Genomic DNA, 18,739 nt, shown 5'->3' with positions numbered 1-18,739 from the left:
TGCACTTTGTGCCTAAACACACTGGGGGCATTGGTATGTTGATCTATCCCTCTATTAGTGAAAATATAGGCAGGAGACCAAAAACCTTAAATTTTTGGGAGATTCTTAATCTGGAATATAATCATTGAGATATTTTCCACACCTGTTGGGTACAATCTGAAAATACTGTAAATATTCCCGGGGGGGGAGCACATGCCTCATTGTCCTGCCCCACAAATTGGGACTGTTCTCCCCGTTTATGGTAGTGACAGTATCCCATTAAGGACTTCCCTTGCCCAATCTGTATGCACGTGCAAGGCACCTGCACATATTTTATGATGACATATGCAGGAAAGCATGTTAATATGTCGTAGCAATATGTTTAATAGGGCATGGAACATATTAGGTAAAATGCTCAAGGGGGCAATAAAAATAAATATAAATGTAAGAAAATACATATGAATTTATGTAACGTGTTCCCGCAGCCAATGAAGTGCTGGAATAGAAAGCTCGTAATAACACTGGGGAATAGATATACCATGTCACCATTTTCTTAATAAATGAATAATGCACACTGACATGTGCGGTTGCCACCGCCATCACCTCCACAGGTAGGCGTCAAGAACCGCAGATGCTCTGGAGATGAGGCATTGTTATATATCCAGTGTTACAACTGAAGGTTTCAAAATACAGTGAGTAATATAGTCTAATATTCAACTGTGAATAATACTAACTGATCAAAATTCACGTTTTTTTCTTTTCATTTCCAAATCTATTTTCAGTTACCTCCCACTTATTCGACTTGAGATGATAAAGGGAAAATCAGGAAGGAAAAGCTCACTACCTGTCAAAATATTATTCACAAAAATATGAATGCAAGACTTAGCAGGTTAAAATATTAAGCTAAGGTTCGGTGCTTCTTAGGTTGAGCGAGTCGTCTTGCCACTTCACAATTTACTGTTATGCTGCCTATACTAAGAATAAAATGCTTCTTCTATAGACATCCGAATGTGATTGTTGCTGTGATAACTACAACTCTTTTGCACCATCCTACAACTTTTACGAATTATTCAAAATAAAAATAAGTAAATATTCTGATTGGGAGTCTGTGACGGTTAACAGTTTAAATTTCTGCTGCAGTTGGATGTTGGGCATCTGTGTGTGATATACAGGATGCTATACATCTATATAGATGTAAGCATTAATCAGGTCTAATCTTTGCTTTTCTGGGCAGCAGAGGCCAGTTTGTCCTTTAACATTATATTGTCAACCAGGATCTCCAGACATCTGATTCTATTGGATCCAGTATCACATAGTCACACTTAACATGGCACAGATGTAGTAGTGGACAGGACACTGTACACTCCGGCAGCCGGCTAGTTGGAGGGGGCCGGCCCGGCAGCCGGCTAGTTGGAGGGGGCCGGCCCGGCAGCCGGCTAGTTGGAGGGGGCCGGCCCGGCAGCCGGATAGTTGGAGGGGGCCGGCCCGGCAGCCGGCTAGTTGGAGGGGGCTGGCCCGGCAGCCGGCTAGTTGGCGGGGGCTTAATTAACATCTCTGTTACCAACTCCAGAAAATAACTGCATGTAGATGGAAGAAGCTAGCATTTTTTTTTCTTTTTAAATAAAACACCTTAGTTTAGGAAAAAAAAAGCTAGATTAAATTTATGCAAAATAAAAGAATCCCATTTACGCATAAAAATGATAAATCTTTTGTTCATTATGCCTACCTCTTTTGCTTTTCACTTTGAGAATAAAAGCTATTCCTGTGATCATTGTAATGAGCTCATTCTATGACAGTTTGATGAATGTCCCACGATATTAACAAACCCATGTATTCAATACTTATTAAGCTATGTATGTACGCACAGGCATCCATAATAATAATGCACCCGGGTAAGGGGAAAAAAAAAATCTTGTGCTTGATCCATAAAAATACAATCAAAACACTTAAACGTTGGTCTACTTGGAGAAACATTTATTCCATTGATTAGAATATCAGGATAAACAAATGATATGAACTGTTAATCAATAGTGAAAATTCATGCAACACTGAGAGGTGCGGAGCGTCTAGTGTAGCAACTCTTGCGGTAAAAGGGATGCCCTTTAATCGTTAAAATGAGAAGAAGCTCACTCATGCCCTAAGTTAGCAGGGACAAATAAAAATGCTCATAAATGCAAGATGTGTATTAAAGTTTTTTTATGGCCACTTTTAACTATAAGTGACCATTCCAAAGGATAACAGTTTAACGGTGGGTGCACAACACTCCTCCCTCATGTCGATCAACTGAGATCTGTTGTGCTAGAGTGTCGTTACACTTAAGTCGAAGAGGGAAGAAGACAGAAAGAACGGAATGCGGTTCCGTCAACTTTTTAGTTTGGCCGATACAATTTGGTTGGAAGGGACTATGCTCTGAGCGTAGCGGAGCATCTTCGCCACTGCACACAGTTGACTGATGGGGGATCCGAGTATTGTACCTCAATTGGTTAACTACTAATTATCCTATGGTTGTGTCTGGATAAGTGTTCACTGTAGTGTGCCACCATGGGATCACTTGGCTTCTTCACATCTAGTTCTGAGAACCTCAAGATATATATCCTGTACATGTGTGAATAATTTTAGCAGCTTGGCTGATTCGGTAAGGTTTAGTCATCGCTTTCAGAAAAGGTCTCTCTAATTTGCTGGTCAATAACTCAAAAATCAGCCTAAAAATGGTCTTCCCTATTTGTAGGTAACATTTTGGCTTTCCGTCATACTGTGGGGCATTAAACATGGGCATTTATAAAAAGAAAGGATAAAATAGACTGTGTTAAGCACTCCTAATATACCACAAACATTACCAGAGTTTTTGAGTAGCACCATGTCATTCAATCAACTGGAAAGGACTTTTGGGGCGGAGCAATGTGATCTGCTGTCAATCAGATGTTCCTAGCGAATCAGCATGTTTGGAAATATCCTCATTGATGCAGATTGGCTGAGAAAAGTGTGTTTACAGGTAAAGGGTCTTTTCCAGTTAAAGGACCCATGCACCCATGACTTCATGAAATTTCTCTTTTTTTTTAATGAGATGACCACCTACGGAACTACTATGAATTAAAGCGCAAGAAACCTCTATCCTGTAAAGATGTAAGAGAGACAGCAACCGTTTTCCTGTACAATCTGTTTCTTGAGTGACAACCATGACCATGCGTAGGTTGCAAACCACAAACATGAGTTGTCAACACATACAAGAGGATTCAGATGCCTCATACATAATGTTTACATCTGTACTCGATATTGATTTCCATAGAGCTGCAAACAAACGTAGACCGTAGGTGGGCATGTCTTTAATGAGGAAATTATTATAAGAGACAATTCTAGATGATGTGGGTTAGGACTGTCAACATACATACTTCATGTCATTAAATTAACACAAGAATGAAGTCCAGGAATAAGAAATCCTTTGTACGGCCACTAGGAAAAAACATCCTGATTACTAAAATAAAATTAGATGTGAAAGTTAATAGAACATTGACAAGATAATCTCTAAAATAGTCAGCTCTTTCCTTAATTTGATGATATTTAATTGACGGAGAAATGTTCAGATAACATCAGAACACTGCCCCTAGTGGTAACGATTTTAAAATGTCATTTGGAATGATCAGAAAGAGTCAATTCAGAAAATTATTTAATACTATGCCATTACCAAATTGTTTGATAGTCTAAAGATTTTTTTTTTTTTTATCATAAACATATCATAGGCATCACTTTTGAGGGCATTATCAGTTTTCAGCCTATCCATCAATTTCAAATCAGTGACATCACTGCGGTACTGCCATACGTCACGTTATGAGATATGGGTTTAAAGTTTTAAAAAGGACAAACTATTCGGGCGAGTGATCGTGGACTTGAGCAGATATCATGGCTCCACCCATCTGGCAGTAGAGATCTCAAAATAACGACATTGATTCATCGGGATTGTTGGAGGCTAGGAAAGAAAATCCAACTTCACCAGAAGCCGTGGAATAACTTGGTTTGGTGATGTTAGTGGTTCTATTTAAGAGTATGCAAAATCACTAAATATGAACTAGGCAGGGTCCCATACCATGTCATGCCCAAACCAATGTTAAGCTCTGATCAAGGCAGAACAGACAGTATAATTTTTTCTTCAAGTTTTTTTTAGGTGGGATCTCAGTGATGTCAATCATTTCCAGCAAATGGTTAGATTGCAAACTAATTTGGCCACTACACAGGATATCAGCAACCTCCAATATGTTTCGATGCCATAAGCTTAGTGTTATTAAAGCTTGCTTTGTATACTTTTCCAGTTTATGTTGACATGTAACACTGCTTGGCAGAGCATTTTATTACTGGACAGAACATTTCCTTAAAGCAACTTAAATTAGTTTCCTGTGATGGAAAAAAAAACATGAAATGTAATCATAAAGCTACAAGTATACATAGACTAAATTAACAGGAAGCAGGCTGGATATCTTCAAACACATTCTCAAATACTGGTTAAAAGGAAATAAGATGACATTTCTACGTGAAGGAGAATAAATCGGGTATTATAGCTTAAGATGTTAAAATAGGACAAAAGGGAGAAAATAATGCAGGTCCGTGGGGCCGACTTTGAGGTCTATTTGTGAATCCCTTTGCTATTATTTTGGGCAGAAGCTCGAAGGTTCAATTGAATGATGTAACAAATACCTTGAACAAGGAGTAGATTGAAAGAGTTCTGCATCCCCCCAAAAAATAAGTGGCAGGGCAAAATACAAAAAAAAGACATCAATATACATCAAGGGAGATCTTTATTTTTCAAAAAGATCAATGTTTTTAGGATGGAATCATTAGAAACCTTTGATTCAGATTCCCTCAATGGTCCTCTCTGATCAAAGTGGTCTTGAGGATTAGGCCCTGCTTTGTGGTATTCACTTATAAAGGGAATCACAATTAAGATAAAGAAAAGGCCTTGGTCTGTAAAGATATGGGGGGAAATTTATGAAGGCGTGTACATAAGTTTACGGGCTTACATGCCCTGAAATAATCACAATTCCATGAGCACCACAAGGAATTGAGATTATTTTCCTTACACCACCTTCAAGCCAAGTAGGCATGTAGGGGAGTGAAGGGTGCATGGTGTTTATTTTTCCAGGGGTGCAGCCCCCTCATTGACAAAAAGGTGTAATTCACACAAAACCCAAAAACTATATTATCTTTAGTGGTGGCCCATTCCTGGAACATTCTATCCAAATATTTGGTCCTTGATCAGCTTTTTAAAGAAATTACTTAGAGGGAATGTCTCAAAGAGATCCTCACTGGGAATGTCTCAATAAAGAGATCCTCACTTGGGTGCCAGAGTCTTGAAGGAAATATGCCCTCCTAGTGTCTGCACTAATAATTTTCCTCAACTATCAAATAAAACCAGGTACAGCAATATTTTATTTTCTCCTTTTTAAAAAAAGGCTAAAAAAATCCATAGTCGTATAATACTTTTATGGGGCAATTTTTGTAAGTTAACGGATAATTCAACATACTGTCTCTTTTTCGGCTTGCCATCCGGAAACAAGGCAAAAGAGCACATCTCTGCCACGGCCCGCACACCACACATGCCACTTCGATTTATAGTCTTACTGACAGTGATTCTCCTTCTAAAACAAATATAATGGAGGGATTTGTCTCGGCAAAAGCTAATAAAATGCACAAAAGGAACTACGGCAGCAGGTAGCCGCGCGAGCAACTAGTGATTGAAATCAAAGTCAATACTTTCTTTAGGAAAGCGTGAGCCAAATCAATTTGTCAGGCCCCAGTATTGGGCAGATACACACATTCTGTCTGGCACCCACAACTGCTAAATCTGGTTTGTTTTCTAGAAAAACACTAGTATTGAAAGCAAACACTTAAAGGCTGCAGGAGAAGACTTGGCCAGACTATCAGCATGGCTCTCTTCCACGAGGTAGGTCTCGCCTGTACTGCATGCAGATCGGCACTCAATGTCTGAAGCATATGCACTGCAAGAGTTTGGTGTGAGGGAAAACAAGTTTAGAGTTTATGGAGAAAGGGACAATTGGGTTTACTTACTGTATGGTACACATTCATATTGGACTTCCAAGTACTTGTAGGTCCCCGGACACGGGTCAGGGAACACCTCTGATCCTGTGATCACCACACACTGTGTCCTATTGTTACACCTGTAATTACAAGATAAAGAAGGTCATTAATCAGGCATAAAACAAACCAAAAGGCTTACACAGAACCCTGGGTGCCACGCAACCAAAGACAGCATCCGCTACGGATACAATGAGAGTATAGACACAAGCCAAAACAAAAACATCATTTATAGTGTGAGGCCAATTTAACATCCTGCTCCACCTTCAATCTACACACATTTCTAGTTCACTAATTAGATGCTATTAAATTTAATTTTACAAAATGGAGCAATTAAAAAATACTATAAATGTGTCACTATGAAAGATCTCATCTTAAGCAGGATATACGGCCAAGATAAAAAGAGAAACCTAATCATCTGAATACCTAAAAAGGATCAAGCCCCGACAACTTCTCTAATCATGATTTGTTCTCGAAGCTGTGGTTGTCACATTTTACCTTTCCCCAGTTCTTTAAAACCTATTAAATATGAGTTTCTTCAGAAATTACAAATTGCGCAATAATCAATGGTATTTTCTGGGATTTTTAATACTGATGAAGGGTTTGACTCCTGGCATCTCCACCAATCAGATGACTGAAGAGGGTCACAGTGACGTGGAGGCAGACATAGCTCTATATACTGGGGTGGAAGTAGTGAAGTATCCTGAGTTACCAGAACCATCATCCCCATGAGCCTACTGTTTTTGAAACTTTTTGATCCAATCGATAGCATATTAATGGCTTCAGATTACTACTGACTATAGAAACTTCATATTACGCAGTGGTTTTAATTATAGAGTTTGCCACATACAAAGTAAAGCACATTAGATGGGCTGAAGACCCTTCTTCCACAAAAGACACCATTATTACAAACATGACATGGTACAAGGGCAAAAAATTTATTGGGCCTAATGATTGTAGCCTCTACTATTAATCACCCATGTAGCTAAGACCTTGACTTATCAGTTATCAGTCGGTTGTTTCAACCGACTTTCAATCTATTAATCCATAACATTCGTCATCTGAAAACTCCCAAGTCTTATCTACCTCCTACCTACACAAAATCATCCTGGTAGCCAGGTCATTACTGACATAGCAATGAGAAAAATGTGTTTCCCACATGTGTACAGTCTGTGATAACGACTAAAATAGTTAGAACCAAAAGATCCTTCAAAAAAAAAAAAAAAAAAAAGAATAGAGAGCATCCTCATCTTTGTGTTGCCTGCAATTATCTGCCATGAAAACACGTTTCTTAGAATGTCAGCAATGTTCCATTCTTGCAAACAAAACTATATATAAAATATTAATAAGCGCATAAATCTGCTTTTCATCTCGCGCTGAACGGTGTTCAAAATAACGTTGTTGAGAGCTATGTCATGGAGCTCAACATATTTGCCGAGACTTATGATACAATTAATTTGTCACTTTCAGGAGAGGAGGAAAAAAAAAAAGATCGGATTCATTAATGATTTAATAAACATGGATAACATAAAAAAGTAGAAATACTTGAGAAGCACAAAATTAGAATGCGTTCAATAAACAGAAGAATTGAAACAGTTTCACGAGCTTATGCTGTGCCGGAGAGATCGTCTAGTTAAAAAGAAATTAACTCACGTCTTTCTACTGGCATTATCAGCAAACAAATACAAGAAAATAAATTCGAATGAAGCAAGAACTTCACGTAGCCTTAAGAGTTAAAGTTTTAAAAAAATACTTATAAAAATATAAAATTTCTTCAGGAGAAATCGAAGATAATAAAAGGAAAAGCAGATGGAAAAGCACAAAACAACAGAGACGTTCTGTATAGAAGTCTATAAATTCTTTACGTGCAGTTGGTGAACCATGTATGACAACAAGGCCTAACATTCAAGTTAAGTCCATCAAACCTGGAGTATTTGTCGTTATCGGCCAACAATCATGTGTAAGACACACAACTATCTATCAGGTATTGGCACAGAAGAAGAATCAAGTATTTCTCCCAAATTCTTGATTTCCACAGGAGAGGCGTTGACCTTTTCCCCAATTAAACTACACGTATACTTCATCATTGGGTTGACTATCTGTGTGGCAGACGTTCACAACTATAGTTTACTTAATAATACTTAATATACTTAATATAAGGTAAATTCTATAGTAGGTTCCTCTTTCCGTCCTCAGCCCCAAACTGTCCTTCTGTAATCCTTGTATATTAGCAAACTTTATCTTACTTATATGCAAATTATTGGCAGAGGCTACCGGGATGTGGAGTAACCTGTGCGAACTGTTGGAGCAAAGGCTACTCCACGCTCCAGTAGTCTTTGCTGTCCCACCTCCTTGCTCATCCTAGTCATGCTCCTCATTTTGCTCGTGCTTCCACACAAGCTGCAGTCAAGCCAACGGCAGCTGGGCCTAAGAAAATATGGTGTATGTGCATAACCACTGAAGTATCCTCATAGAAGCAGGAGATGCTACGTATGTGCAGAGCTCTAGAGAAGTCACCAGTGTAACTAGAGCTTGTGGACTCTCTAAAGCAAAGTGAGGAGCATGACTAGGGCAAGTAAGTATACGGCAGAGGCTACTCCGGGTGTGGAGTAGCCTTTGCTCCCAAAGGCCCAGACAAGCTACTCCATGCCGCAGTAGCCTCTGCTGATAGTTTGCATAATAGTAAGATGATGTTTATCATCAGGTTTGCTAACATATAAGGATTACAGAAGGCTCTGGGGACAGTAGTAGGAACCTACCTTTAGATCCACCTAAATAGGTATTTTCCTAATTGGACGTTTTTAAATTATGCAATACTCTGTCCCTGTTAATATTAGGTTCCTTCATATACTTAACCAAATGGCTCCTAGAGTATAAGAATGGAGGTTAAGAATGTAAGAATTCACAGTTGAGTGCTTTCTTGGAAATAAAAAATTCTTTGGATGAGCAAAAAACCTGGACGGCGATTTGTTATTCTTAAGAGGCGTTCACCGCTTAAGTTATTATTCATGGCGAAATCATTGTTTCACAAAGTCCAATAACAACGTAGCTCTTTAATAAAAATACAGCTATATTTTGACGGCAAAGGAAGGTTGCACAATGCAAAACAAATTATATTAAGACTCCATTCTCCCTTGTTTGTTATTACATGTTACCAAGCGTGGAATGATGGAGAAGAGATTCTGTGTGCAATCTATTGTGCAAAGTGTTTTAATCAATATTCTTGTTCTACTGATTAAGCCGGGACTTCTGTTTTGGCAAGATAACATTAGTTTCTCTTGTCATGCTCCAAAAACTATTGGGAATCTTCAGCCGATCATTAGATATGCTACAATAAAGCAATAGTGTGCTCTCTTTCTTCCTTAAATTACTTCTCTGCCGTGCTATCGCTCTTCATCTGCGCCAACACTGGATCATTATTAGAGGTCCCCTGAAACCGCCACTACTGCTCTGTCTCTAGGCCATTGGATGCCATTTTCAATCGAGGTTTCAGCATGAAAATATGAATTAAGAAAATTTCATTACCTCCTGCCAGGGGCCATTATTCAGTGCTATTCTCCGAGATTAAAAATGCAGAGTGGAAATGAAAGGCACATGACATCAACATAAACCAAAAGACAAGACTGCGAACAGGACGTTATGTCATTAAAGACCGCACTTACCTGAGATAATTAAAACCGGAGAACGATATATCGAGAGAGTGAATCGTAATTGGGGGAAGAACTGAGCTGTGGTATGGTCTGAAGGAAGGGCAGTCAGTATACATTTATATTCAAGTCTATGAACCGGCTCCAGGCTTATATCATCTGTATAGAAAATAATCCAACTAGTCACAGAAAAAGCCTTATACTTTGAAGTCGGGGCCATGCACAAAAATAATTTTCTGTCAACTTCAGAATTAGGACTGTTTTGTGTTGTATGCAAGACTACCATAAATTCGACTCATCAGCTACTAAGACCAATAATAATTGTGAACCATCATTGGAAGTGTGGACCATTTGGCATCAAAGTGCTGCAATTCCCGACCTTCAAGTGTAATTTGAGTGTCAGACTGGGAATAAGCAATGATTTGCGGAACACCTATAATTATGAGCAATCTAAAATGTGACTAACAAAAATTTTGGATCAATGGGCATGGGTTAAGTTTAGATTGCATTATAAGGGGAACAAGAAAAAATTCAGAGCAGTGAATACAGAGTGAATTTAAGCCGATGAGATACCAAAATGAAGATCTTGTGTTAACTTTTTGGATTAGTAGAATTTTGAGAATAATAACTCAATCTTGTCGCCGACATTGGCATGAGAATATACATTTTTTAAATATATAATTATATAAATATATATATATTATTTTCCCAATCTGCCACAATGGTAGGGAAAAAAAAAACAAAAAAACAGAACCACTATGGGCAGGTTCATTCTTGATAACTTCATTGTACAAGACGGAACGCACTGAGTGAAATGAAGTAAGAACGTGCAGCTCCATTAAAGTGATTGAAAACTAATGAATTCTTCATGAAAAACCTTGAATGCAAAGTAACCATGAAATTAAGAAACTAAATGTAGTGTAATTAATATAAAAAGTCCACGTATCGCAAGAAAATCCTCTTATTTGTCACACAAGTGTTACTCAACACCAACACCCTTATTATTCTACCCATCAGTATCTTAATCAACATTGGTAAGAACTAAATACATGACTATCAATTATGTTCTCAAGAATTCAGAAAGCGAGGAAGGTAGGGAGGTTACTGATTATTTATTAGAAGCCAAATCACAAATATTGTGTATTACAGAAGTTTTCTCTCCTACAATAAAAGCAAAGCTTTAGGCAAGACCATCTCCACAACAAAGGTGCAGTACTGATGCCGTATATGTGACAAGTGTAAGGGATGTAAACTGTAAACTCGGTATATGAAGAAAAGTTGAAGCATAAATTACATAATCCTTCTGTGGACTATGTCCAGCACCCAACCGTAACATTTTGTGACGAAAAAGTTTACTGATAATCTCCTTAAAGGGAGTATGTTTTGACTATATAAACTGCTGAGAGACCTATAGAGTACCATATAGAGGAAGAAAGAGAAGCCTAAATTTCAATGCCCAGATGTCACAGTCTTTAAGGGTATCTACAACCAGTATGAAGGATTGTAAACCAGGAACACTTAAATACTGATGTTGTCCCCCTCTGGCATGATGTGCTCTTCTTTAAGCTTCATTTGTCCTCGTTTTAAGAAAACAAGGCTTTGGGGCTCCAAGCTCTATTAACACTTATGGAGCTCAGAGCTACTCGGGCTCATTTGCAAAAAAAAAACAAACAAACACATGACATAAAAAGCTAAGATAAGAGCGGATACTGCTAGAGGGGGTGCACACCAGTATGTCAATGTACTTGTTTTACAATCCTTCTTCCTTGTGGTAGATGTTCTTTAAGTGCCAAAGAGAGTTCTACACATTCTTACCCCAGTTCGGGGTCATATGCAGTCCAAATACTGAACCAAAATGCTTACCCCCATTGGTAGTGTGGGCATTTCCTCTTTTAATACTTTTGGCAAAGATGGTGGAACACCTTCCGTTTCCCGAGGATCATCGCTCCCAGTGATGTCACTGAGGAGCGACAATCCTAGATTAAGTGGAGTGTGCACATTTGGTTCTTATCATTAGTACTAGAATGGTCATACAAAAGGAGCTGGAAAAAAATTGAGCAAAGAGCAAGGCTTTCTTAAAGGGGATTCTAAAACGATCGGCACCAGCCTACTATTGCTAATACGAAATGTTGTAGATAAAAATGTACGAAATGTAAAAAAAGATCAAAAAATTCACATTAAAAAAATATAAAGCTTAATTCAGTAACATGTTATGTAAACATTGAGTTTTTGGGTAACCGTTTACTAGAAAGCTAGAGTTGACTTCCATGAAAATTGCTCAATATTCATTAGCCAGTATTCTTCCTAAGCCAACACTAATGAATTTATGTTTGGCATAAAACCTGACAGCCACCATGTTTACGTGACAGGGCCACTTTTAATGTCCTGCTACTTATTTATTGTGTCCTTTGCTAGCCCCCCTTTATAATCCCCACTTAGGGAAATCACTTACAGAGATTCCTCTCACCTATCCCTGTGTGAGAGTCTGCAAACACATCGACATTTACAGCCACGCAAATTGGAACTCGCAATGGGTATCCCCAGTTAGTCCAAATTAGCAGAGAACTTGATAACAGACCATACGATAGATGCAGCGTAATAAGACATAACCTTCCAGGACCTTCGCAGCAAATGTCTGACTTTTCCTCAATAACCCCAGCTAATTATCTGCAAAGTTAGAGGCCTTCCGTGGCAGGTAATTTTTCTTGGAACTGGAGATTTTGGGCTTTTCAATATTTAATTAGACTTATGATATGAAAATTTTTTCACATACTGCACATGCTCGTCAATTTCCACAATGTTTCTCATAATTACGTTCACATTTAGATTGGTCATCTTAAAACCCCCGCTCTTATAATTATTTACTCCTTAAAGAACACTCTAAGGAAAAAATATTTTTCACCTTTATGGCTGTAACGCTCCACAAATTGCTTTTCTAGACCGTTAATTACCCACTTAGAGGATTACAGGCTGCAATAATGCAAAGGAACCTGCATTCAGGACACATTTTACCGATGAGAAAAAAAAAATGTATACATATAATGGTTTTAAGAAAAGCTTTATTTTTTAAATCAAGACAACACTAAGGGTCTGTGTCAATTCCAGGGGGTTTCCGTGGTGATTCATTTGTATAAATCTACAAACCACGAGAGAGGTGGAAAACTGTAGTAAAATTAATTACAATGTCTATGGTTAACTAGTCACACTGGCCACTGCCAGAATTTAAAGGGTTACCACCCATGAATGTTGCTGGTGTTACTCGCGGGGTGAGCCTGTAAACCTCAAAATCCGAATTTATCTCCAAACTCCAAGTTCATACTTATTCTTCACACATTCTAAATATTTATCAGGTGAAACACAAAAACTTTGCTGGTTGGGTGAAACAGTCAGACATTTTTTTGTGCCCAAAAAGTTGCAAATATCTAAAAATAATAGAAAAAACTAAGATAAACTAGGATTTTGGTTCTGTATTATAAACTGTAGTGGAAATTTCCCCCCACCAAAAAAAATACACCATAAAGGTATTTTCAACTGGGATTGTTTTCCCTCGAGGCAAAACAAAAAAGGCTTTAAGGATTTTGCTAAAAGAATAAAAATCAGATCCGAATCTTACAAAAAGCTAAAGAAATAATCCCTAGTGATTTTCTAAACAAAAAAAAAGCTAAAAACTGTGAAACAATGTGTGATATCCTTTCCAAGGACACCTTTGACATACAAGTCACTTGCAGAACACTTGCCACATTAGGACTTTGTGGAGATAATGGAGCCCTGACGACACGAGGATTAACCTGCAAAGACCTTGCACCGTGTCAATAATGGCCCCAGTAGAGCATATCAATTATTTCAGCTGTTTTTTAACAAAGTATTTTAGAATTCAACCTCTTCGCTCAATGACATCAAATGTCTGTTTTCTGCACACGGCGACACCTGTTGTAACAAACTTGTTTATTTCCACAAGACCCATGAAGGGGAAATTAAGAATTTACACATTCTGTCAAAACACCTGAAGATCTGCGAATTTCAACACGCATAGAGAGCACAATTAGAAGCATCAGAGGTGTAAGAGGCGAGCAACAATGATGTGTAGGAGTTTCACAATACAATGTGACAATCTTCTACTAATCAATAACCGGAAAGCACCGGAATCACAGATTCTTCATTCACACTATGTGATGCTGAATTTAACCATGGGGCTTGTATGTGTGGATATCCTCTAATTCCCCCAAAACATATTGATAAAGAATTTAGATTGGGAGTCCTAGGAAGCAAGAAATCCAATCCAATTTGGGAATTCAATGTAGGTGAAAATGCACCTAAATTTTGGCAATGGCCAACTAGTTTTCTTTCGGATTTGCAGGCCCACCTTACAACAAGTTTACTGACTGCAGCCCGTCAGTTTCATTGTAAGGGGTATAGACTGGCAAGTCTGGCTGACAAATACACTGAATTTGTATATAAACTCCTTGTTGGTTTTCTTTATGATGCTTATTTGTCATAATGACCAATTCCCTTCCAAATATTAATTAAAATGTTTTCTCTAGGGAACCCTCTTACAATGTTCAAAAAGAGGCAATGACCCATCGCATAGATTATCCTACGTGACTTCAAGGGTGAAATTTCCCCATAACACCAGACACATGAAAAGAGATGTCTAAATAATGACCGCCTTTACCTCGCGATGTCTCCTCCTTCGCGTTCGTGACGGTACGGGATGCTTTTAATATTTCCTTATCGAAAGCTAATCCTACCTTAAGTGTACAAAAAAATGCATTTTGTCATCTTAAAGCCCCAAATGTAATCAAACCAAAGCATTTATTCCAGGATTTAGAAAGTTTTTTGGCAAGAGTTTTGATCCTCTCATTCTCTCCCCCCTAAAATCTGCTCCTGCCTTTATTTGCCAAGGAGCTAAGGAAATTCCACTGTCAAGAGGTAAACAAAATCCCCTGTCAGATACATTTCTATTTTAATCCTTTTATCAGGATGCTTAACACTGCAGGAATCTGGCGAGTATACACAATTAGTGCCTCCATTCCCGCAACCCCCAGTACTGAGACGAGCAATGAGCAAAATAGGATTCTATTCAGGAGGATGGTGGGGCCAGTCAGCAGGGAGTGGCTGATATCACAGGGCCATGGAATTGCTGAAGGTGTTCATGGTAACTCTTCTGCATTCAGCCAACATTTCATTACCCGAAATGCTATCTTGTTTAATTTCCCCTCCACAAGGGATCCTGTGCGCTTTACCTCCATCACTTACATTTCCCAGAAATGATAAATGCACAAAGAAAATGATGGTTTTCTTATCTCGCCGTTTTAGCATGAGAATGAGCACAGAACGTATTTTTGCAAATATAAAGAGATGGGCGAATTTAACCTGCGTTAAATGTTACAATCTTTCATAAAAAAATAAAAAAGAGTAAAGCCAGGTTCAGAAAAGAAACATTACAAATCCCCTTCTAGTATTAAACATCGATAACATCTCAGACATCGGTTATGGAAAGATTGCTTTTTTGCTGATATGCAAATACCTACAAAGGCAACAATACAGCGGCTGTGTGAGGCTTAGCGACAAAGTCACAATGGCTGACAAACCAGAGGGCGACAAAGGGGTTTACACATGTGGACTCAAGTATCGGGACTTCTCCAGGGTAGGATGAAATAAGCTAAATACCGAGAAAAACTTCTAACAATCCAACAATCTAGAAATCCAACACTCAACAATGTAAAAACTCTACATCTCACATCTTTGCAGAAGACATCTATGGAAGTTTATGGTCAGATGTAGATTTTGTGGAGTGGGTTTTTCCTCTCTAAAAATCTTTAACCTAAGGCCAAATCTCTAAGGGCTGCAGTAACAGGTGCAGTTCCATTCCTCGGGGCTAGACAGAGGCGGCAAAAAGTTTATCCCTGTCGAGGTTTGTAAAAACCGTTCAAAATAAAGTCTAAATGAAGTGATGTGAAGACTTTTTCATCCAGTTTTCACATTTCAGATTATGATCTAAAAGATTGTCCCAATACAGGCATGAATGCCCAACTGAATGCACGGAGAAGTATATAAAGGTACTAAATAACTAAAAAAAAAAAAAGTCAAAATAAGCCCATATTCCTCTCGGAACTTTAGAAATTAACCGACGACTGGATGTCTCATTGACACTGTGACGGTAGAGAGTTTGTGCATGACATGACTACGACAGCTTTGTTGTATAGACTCTCCCCCCCACCTGGTAACACCCAGTTGTCCTTGTTCAGTGACTCAGGACAATGAGCGTGCTAAAGGAAACAAAAAACTCTCTGCTTTATAAAAGGTATCAAAGGCACCTAAGGGCCGGTAGAACACGCAGAGGCCAAATTTGTGTTTTTCGCTGGATTTATCGTTCAACAAGAAATCCAGTTTAAATTGTTGACAAGTGGCATAATTCATTTTAATTCTTTAGTGATGCACAATGACTCACCAGTCTCGCAGCTCTCACACCTCTGCCAGTAACTACATATACAGCAAAATACACAATTTGACCCAGACCCATAAATTTACACAATGTCTGTTTAATAATCCGTACATAAATACAACGTCTTGTATGAATGCATCAGAAATTCCAAAACAGCCACGCAGTTAAAAAATGACCAGCTTCGTAAAAGATCCTAGAACCTAGCTAAGCTGCTCAGGGGATATTTACAAAAATTGCATTTAAAATGTTTTAATAGAAGTCATGCATACTGAATGCCTACATTGGGTATTTGTCTAAGAATTAACCAAGCTGGCCATGATCACTAATCGTGTTGTATGTTATTAATGGAGCCGGTCAGAACTATTAAGGATTCTGTAAATTCTATTTTCGTAAAATGGTTTGCTACCTTTTTGTTTTCCAGCAGACAACACAGCACCCCTAGTGGCCACAGAAATCTTCTTGTCAAAGCGTCTCTCGGAGACATGAACTTGACAAGACGTGAATTACTTGCTTTTCCATTACGTGCAAATGTCTACATTATTGCCTTAACATACAAGCTGACATTGTTTCCACGACGAGATAAAAATCCCCCGTATTACCAACATAAAATAGCACTTTCCACCTGACGGCACAGAATAAAAATATCTGAGCTGTGTTGTTTTGGTATCATAAAGAACGAGATGATAGGTGCAGTAGAGCATTAAATGGTGCCCGCCTGGCACCATCCGTTTTCTGGAGATCTCTTCGTTATATCAGAGCAAGAAACCACCCTTGTTGCGCTGACTGGCGCGTTTGCAGGTGACATTGCTTTCAGAAGACGTATGAGGTGGTGGGTTTGCTTTTCCCTGCAGCAGATGAAGGGTTAAGCCGGGTGAGCAGGAAGGACACTTTCATTTGTCAGCGCCGACTGGCGTTCAAGACTCGGTTCATCATGACTAGAGATGAGCGAGCACTAAAATGCTCGGGTGCTCGTTACTCGAGCCGAACATTTCCAGATGTTCGAGTGCTCGTTTCGAGTAACGAGCCCCATTGAAGTCAATGGGAGACTCGAGCATTTTTCAAAGGGACCATGGTTCGGGAATAAAATGTGTTAATTAATTGAAAAAGAATGTCTTCTGATAAGTGATCAGATGTATGCAAACATCTGCAATCTATTCTTCACTGTTCCGCGCGTATATTATCTCCCGACAAGTTAACAGATGTGAAGAACAGTGAAGAATAGAATAAAAACAGTGAACACAGGATCATTTAAGTGAAAAACACAGTGAAGAATAGATTGCAGATGTTCTGCACATCTGCTTACTTGTCGGGAGATACGCTGTCCCGGGATCCGCTGCTCTCCGTGCCCCGCTGCTCTCCGTGCCCCGCTGTCTCCGTGCCCCGATGTCTCCGTGCCCCATGTCTCCGTGCCCCGATGTCTCCGTGCCCCATGTCTCCGTGCTGCCGCTGCCGCTGCTCTCCGTGCTGCCGCTGCTCTCCGTGCCCCGATGTCTCCGTGCCCCGATGTCTCCGTGCCCCGATGTCTCCGTGCCCCGATGTCTCCGTGCCCCGATGTCTCCGTGCCCCATGTCTCCGTGCCCCATGTCTCCGTGCTGCCGCTGCCGCTGCTCTCCGTGCTGCCGCTGCTCTCCGTGCCCCGATGTCTCCGTGCCCCGATGTCTCCGTGCCCCGATGTCTCCGTGCCCCATGTCTCCGTGCCCCATGTCTCCGTGCCCCATGTCTCCGTGCCCCATGTCTCCGTGCCCCATGTCTCCGTGCCCCATGTCTCCGTGCCCCATGTCTCCGTGCCCCATGTCTCCGTGCTGCCGCTGCTCTCCGTGCTGCCGCTGCTCTCCGTGCCCCGATGTCTCCGTGCCCCGATGTCTCTGTGCCCCATGTCTCCGTGCCCCATGTCTCCGTGCTGCCGCTGCCGCTGCTCTCCGTGCTGCCGCTGCCCCATGTCTCCGTGCTGCCGCTGCCCCGGTGTCTCCTAGCTGCTCCCCGGTGTCTCTGTGCTGCTCCCTGGTGTCTCCGTCCTGCTCACCGTGTTCTGCAATGTGTTCTTCACACATATATATTGTTCTTCACATGCTATTTTGTTCGCGCCGTTCCGCGCGTATCTTCCGACAAGTAAGCAGATGTGCCGAACATCTGTAATCTATTCTTCACTGTGTTCTTCACTGTGTTTTTCACTTAAATGATCCTGTGTTCACTGTGTTCACTGTTTTTATTCTATTCTTCATTGTTCTTCACTGTGTTTTTTTAATTAAATGCTCGATCTCGAGCAGGGGAACTACTCGTCCGAGCAACGAGCCGTCTCGAGTACCCTAATGCTCGACCGAGCATCAAGCTCGGACGAGCATGTTCGCTCATCTCTAATCATGACCTATAAAATGTTAAGATTGAAAAGCATTAAAGATGTGCTAACACCATGTGCAGGCCTGGGAGTACAAGCTATTGTGCCGTGAAGCGGCAAAGACACCGCTCTTTGGAAAAACTAGCACGCACTATTATGTCACTGATATAAACAGAGGAGAGCATGCTAAATTATATATAAGGAAGGAAGGCGTTGCACATATGTGAGATGACGCAGGGCCTTGGCTAT

General features: G+C 39.9%; 1 protein-coding gene across 27 annotated transcripts in view; it reads right to left on the bottom strand.

Annotated features, from left to right (window-relative positions):
* The window catches only part of ADGRL2 (adhesion G protein-coupled receptor L2), a 139,505-nt gene that overhangs the window by 43,065 nt on the left and 77,701 nt on the right, over positions 1-18,739 (bottom strand). For all 27 annotated transcript variants that reach the window (XM_072127828.1, XM_072127831.1, XM_072127837.1 and 24 more), the window contains exon 4: positions 6,037-6,146. In XM_072127828.1, the coding sequence (XP_071983929.1) occupies positions 6,037-6,146 (110 nt within the window). The remainder of the gene's footprint in view (positions 1-6,036; positions 6,147-18,739) is intronic.

The sequence above is a fragment of the Engystomops pustulosus genome, chromosome 10 (assembly GCF_040894005.1).
Source record: "Engystomops pustulosus chromosome 10, aEngPut4.maternal, whole genome shotgun sequence".
In the NCBI taxonomy this organism is placed as follows: Eukaryota; Metazoa; Chordata; class Amphibia; order Anura; family Leptodactylidae; genus Engystomops; species Engystomops pustulosus.
This window is presented reverse-complemented; position numbering and strand designations above follow the sequence as displayed.